The sequence below is a fragment of the Seriola lalandi genome, unplaced genomic scaffold, assembly GCF_002814215.2.
Source record: "Seriola lalandi dorsalis isolate HSWRI2012SDOR001 ecotype SW California unplaced genomic scaffold, Sedor1 jcf7180002054338, whole genome shotgun sequence".
NCBI lineage: Eukaryota > Metazoa > Chordata > Actinopteri > Carangiformes > Carangidae > Seriola > Seriola lalandi.
In genome coordinates this window covers 564855-570594 of record NW_019524891.1, presented here as the reverse complement: position 1 = coordinate 570594, position 5740 = coordinate 564855, and the positions used below count along the sequence as shown (strand labels likewise).

Genomic DNA, 5740 nt, shown 5'->3' with positions numbered 1-5740 from the left:
GGTACACACACACACACACACACGCACACACACACACACACAAACACACACACACACACACACACCTATATATATATACATATCCTTTTTTATCATATGCAACAATAATAGTGAAAACTGTATAAGTAAGTGAACAAAATTAATGCTGCTTAAATGTAATTTAGATCACATTAGCCAGTTCTCTGGTGAGTCTTATAACAAGATGCATGTTCAAAAATGGACTTGATAGCCTGACTTTGACAAACAAAGACAGCATTAATCATACTTGATGGGAACTCAATGGGAGTGGTGTCAGCAGTGATGCTTATAGGTGACTCTGTGTTCATGCTCTGAATACTAAGTTGATCATTGCATTAATCTTGTTTTCCGTACAGAACAAAAGCAATGAGACTTTATTCATCAGGTAACACCGTTATGAATTTGGCAGTGATTAAATTTTACAAACAGCACTTTGAAGGTGTCATATAAGCTTCAGATTTCATCTCCCACTCCTGTACATATTGATCTTTTTCACCCAGGTCCACACAAACTGTGTGCACACTACATAAACACAACGGTATTGATAACACAAAAAGTTAGCTAGTTGAGCTGAATCATGGTGAATAAATAATACATAATGACACAAAGAAATAGCAGACAATGTGTATGTCAACATAAAAAATCTGATATAATATCTGATAATATAATACCCGATCTTACCCCAACCAAGCTCGCATGAAACCGGGGTGTCATGTTTGATGACCAGCTATCCTTCTCTTACCATGTTTCATCAGTCTCCCGATTGCTTTTCACTATACAACACCAGAAAAATATGGTTTTACCTGACCTAGTACACCACCCAACTCTAGGTCCAGGCCATGATCACCTCTCGCCTCATCTCCTGCAATGCCGTTCAGGCGGGCCTCCCCTCACACACAGTGAGATCCTTACAGGTGGTCGAGAATGCAGCAGCACGCCTGGTCTTCGATCAACTTAAACAGGCATATCTACTCCACTCCACTACTCATTGACCTACACTGGCCACCCATGGCCACCTGAATCAAATTCAAGTCACTAATGCTTGCCTTCAGAGTGACCTCTGGTTCTGCTCTCATCTACTTGAACTCAGTCATAGAGGCTTATGCTCCATCTCGACCACTGCGTTCCTCCAAAGAATGTCGCCTGGCTTTACCGTCCCTGCGTTACACAAGGCATTCCTCTCAGTCCAGTGTTCTCCTCTGTGGTTCCCCGATAGTGGAACAAGCTACAAAATGATATCAGAGCAGTGGTATCCCTCATCTCTTCCGAGAGCACCTCCTCTCCTAACACCTCTGACACCCTAACATGCAAGCATTTACTATACACTTACAGTGCACTTCTTTACCTGATCTCTTTGCACTTATTGAATAGATGTGGTACTTAGTACTTACACCAAGGTCTCCTACTGCAATGGAGCTTTAGTGTTGTCCTTCACTTGTAAATCGCTTTGGATTAAAGCCTCTACCAAATGAGTAAATGTAAATGCAATATGGCGATACAGTATGTAATACAAGAGAGACTTAAAAAATAAGAATAAGATTTTGAAGCACAGACATTCAATAGCAGGGGCAAAATAAAACAATCACATTGTGTCTTTTGCACATATCCTCTTCATGGTCTGTAATCCATGTCCGTGGAGAAGAGTTCATTGTTCAGTCAGCTCCCTGAAGCATTTATTGTTCAAATCTAACAAGGCCTTGTAACCAGTGTAACCAACCCTGGTCTCAGCCTCCAGCATAACAGAGTCCCTACGCCTAAGGGTCTGTTCATGCCTGTGTTTGACCTTTTTAAAGCTGCTGGATCTGCTTAGTGTAAGAAAAACATACAGATCCCAATGGATGGTTTAATCTTCTTGATCATAATACTAAAGTACACTACAGTCTGGTCTGGATCCGCGCCTTTGTCTGTTTGTCATATGTGACCTTATTTAGCCGTGCCTCTGATGACACTGTACAAGAGAGGACTAAATGTGTTGAAGTCAACAAACACTGGAAAATTGTGGAGAAATCTGGTTTAATCTGGTTTAAATGTAATAAGCTGTTGTGTTTTCCTCAGTGCTAGGGCTGCAGGTGTTAGCTTATGAGTGAAGGATGGGGCTCTGTATGTCAGCAGCTGATGAAGCAGTGGTATCGTATCAGGCACAGTTGGAAATCAGCTACTGGACGTCGCTCTCTCCACCATTGCCCTCTTACTTTTGCGACAAGGACAGAGGTAGCCTTTCAGGTGCATGCGTACCTTGCTATGCAGTGAGGCATAGATGAAGGGGTTGTAACATGCAGAGCTCATAGCCACTAAATGGCAGCAGACTTGTAAGACGTTTATGTAGCGCTTCCCTATGATGTGGAAGTCTGGGTCCAGGTCCAGCAACAGGTTCAGGACCTGCACAATGACATGGGAAAATTTGTAACTGCACTGGGTAGTGCTGCAAGAACAAAAACACACACACCATTACTGCACTAATGGTGTGCTGGCGTGATTACATTTATGTTAAATGCTAATACTGAATTACTCCATGTGACAACCTATGCTATAAAACCTGAGAAACAGAAGCCTATTTCAACATTTCCTCTTTCTCATTTTAGCAAGTTTCACTAATCACAACAAATGCCATATTCTTGCAAACATGCTAGAGCCTTGCAGGACTTGCAAATGTATCTGCAGTTTGCATGAGACCGTTGGGAAACATGACAGCACCACGATATGCGATCTGTGTGTTTAAGCAGTGCCAGCAACACTTTTGTGAAATGGGCCACAGGTCTGTGCAAATCCACTTCTTCCATTAACATGACGATGAAATTCTAATCTTTTAACCTTATGCATGGCTCATTGTGGACATAATGTTGGTTTTTTAGACACAATATGCATGATGGTGAGCTTCTGTGGTTAATTATGTATAAAATCTAATGATCTCATGGACAATTAAAGCTTCACTCTTTTTTTTATCACTTCACAGCTGTCAAGTTTATGATTTGCTAGCAGACATCTATGAAAGAATGTAGACTTGATTTGTCTCCTAAGCCTCTGCCACATAAAAATCTTCTTCAAATTCCACATGAACTGAACAGTTTCGATAAGGAGTAAGAGACAATGATAGTCTGGCTAAGAATGGCTAAAAGTTTGGCTTTGAATTTGGATCTATCATAGTCTTTGACTCACCTGCAGAGGCAGCCAACACAGGGCGAAGGCCAACACTGAGGCCACCAGCAGAGAGAAGGTCTTCTTCCTCCTCTGGCTCCAGCGCTGCTGGCTGTTGGACTGCTCCCCAGGCACTGAATAGCGTCTTAGGCTGACAGTAATGGCACAGTAGGATATGCTGACTGACAGCAGCGGGATCATATAGGAAGCTATGAGAATGAAGCAGGAATAGAGCAGCCGCAGATTGCCGCTATTTGGCCAGAATTCCTCGCATACTACCAAGTCGATACCACTTGGCCGCAGGTCTAGGTAGCGTGTGTAGAGAGACGGTGGTGCAGCCAGGGCCAGAGATAAAAGCCATACACCCAGAGTCACAGCACCACAGCCCCACACAGAGATCCTCCTCCGTACTGGATGAGCTGAGACAGAAAGGAAAAGAAGTACAGACATAGCATACAAAAAAAGCATGAAAGCAGTATATTTATTTCACACATGAAAGCCATTATGTGTAGAAGTGTGACTTAAAGGTCTTTCAAATGAATCGGATAGCATAAGATTTTGTTTGTAGAAAAATGAAATAACTAGTACACTCTTGATTGTGTTGATTTGAGCCCATTGATATCAGACCCAATCAAGGGTAGGTTGGGTCTGAAAGGGGAGTTATCACAATGTATTGCTGTTTACCACAGTGTCTTTTTTTGGTACCAGCACCATATGGTGCCGAAGATACACATTTTCATAATCCTTTTCATAAGTTTAAGAGTGACCACTAAGCATTTACAATAATGTTAAGTCCCTTACCTACAACAACATAGCGGTCCACAGCAATGGCAGTGAGTGAAAGAACTGATGCAAACACAGTGGCACATTGCAGCAAGGGGACCAGGTGGCATAGGGGTCTCCCAAAAGCCCAGCCATGGCTGTCGAAGGCATAAGATGCAGTCAGTGGAACACAACTCAAACACATCAGCAGGTCTCCTGCTGCTAAGTTACCGATGAAAAAGTTGGTGGCATTGTGGAGTTTCTTGTCAGCCAAGATACAAGCCAACAGGAAGGAGTTTCCAACACCAGCCACAGCCACTAACAGGCAGTAGAGAGGCAGGAAGAGAAGTTTGAAACGTAGAAGAAGCTCCATGCCTATGAACATGTCCAGGGGGTCACTGTGGTTGAGTCCTTGGTGTTTGCTACCATCTAGACTTCCTCGTCCTGTTTCATGGCTGGTGTTACTTGTCACACTGAAATCCTCATCAATGAAAGTATTCATGTCTCTGCAGACCAAACTGAAATGAAGGGATAAGCATTATCAATAACAATTTCGATGTGACATTTTGATCGATCACTGGTCACTATTATATATCACAAATTTATTCTTATTCCAGTTGATATTTCAATAACATTGATGCTGTGAAAAACACAAATAATAATGATGAAAAATGAAAAAAATGATGCAGCAACAAAAATGTGAGTGATTGATGTTTCATAAACTGCTGATCAGATAAAACAAAAAGGTACTGCTTGGCCAAATTCCACAAGCCATTTATTTAGCTGTGAACGACAACTAGAGCCCCGATTTTTCTTCATTGAAATTTTGGCACATTGGCACCTCTAAAAGTATGCCGAATTAGCTATTAGCAATTCCTGTCTGCACTGTCCCCTTTGGATGTACAGACAACTATCACAATAAACTTAAAACATGATGATTTTCAAACAAGTTTTGGGGGTTCACAGAGGAGCTGATTCATTGCCATTTGTGATGGACAGTTGATATCACCGGAAACTGTAGGTCACACAGAATGTATAAACATGAGTGTTGTGTTCAGGTTTGAAGGTTATGAGGGTTATGAATTTTTGGCGCCCATCGCTGTCATATGGTTTCCTCCCCCACTAACTCTTATTAAAATCTTTAAAGTGCATACAGTTTCTTCAGCTGCTGTTTGACTAACTGCAGAGACAGGATGTGCCAGTGAGGTATGTTGTTTTGATCCAGAAGCCATCATAAAACTGCTCCGTCAGTGAGTGATAATGATCCTACATGAAAGAGGGATAATATTCTACTTCATCCTCACAAGAATTTCTTCTTTCTTTCATCTTCATGCTAATGCAGTGGTCTGGTTTATTGGTGCATTGACCGTAGAGCAGATTTTCTTGTGTGTGAAGAAAAAATCTGTTGCATTTTAAAAGAAATTACTTCTTATGAGAAATGTTTTCACTGACTTGTCCAGAGAGCAATCTAAGATTGTTGACGGGCCGTTGACTTGTGATGTATCATGCATTTGGAATATAGTGCACCCTGGTGCCTTTTCCTTCAAACAGCTGTTAAATCGTATTTCTGGCAGCTGCAGGAGCCCAGCCATAAAACTATCATAAGGAGGACAAATTATTGCGGTCAACCCACAAGACTAGACAAGATTTGGTCTGTAAGAATGTAAATTGTTAGTTTTGAAAGAGGTTTTGTGGATAATACATCGAGATTAGTATTTTCAATCAATTATCATAACTTCTTTGGCAAGTTTAAAACATAAGAGGCTTCAGGAACACAGAAAAACATTTCAAATTTTGAGAGATAACAGAAGTCCAATATGAGAAA

At 41.4% G+C, this 5740-nt stretch overlaps 1 protein-coding gene across 1 annotated transcript; it reads right to left on the bottom strand.

Moving 5' to 3' along the window:
• Positions 1-2169: 2169 nt before the first annotated feature.
• On the bottom strand, positions 2170-4417 carry LOC111655994 (prolactin-releasing peptide receptor). Its single transcript, XM_023407581.2, has 3 exons — positions 3955-4417; positions 3175-3572; positions 2170-2397 (listed from the first exon to the last, which is right to left on the bottom strand). Exons 1-3 carry the CDS (start codon positions 4415-4417, stop codon positions 2170-2172), a joined length of 1089 nt encoding a protein of 362 aa, XP_023263349.2.
• Positions 4418-5740: the final 1323 nt, after the last annotated feature.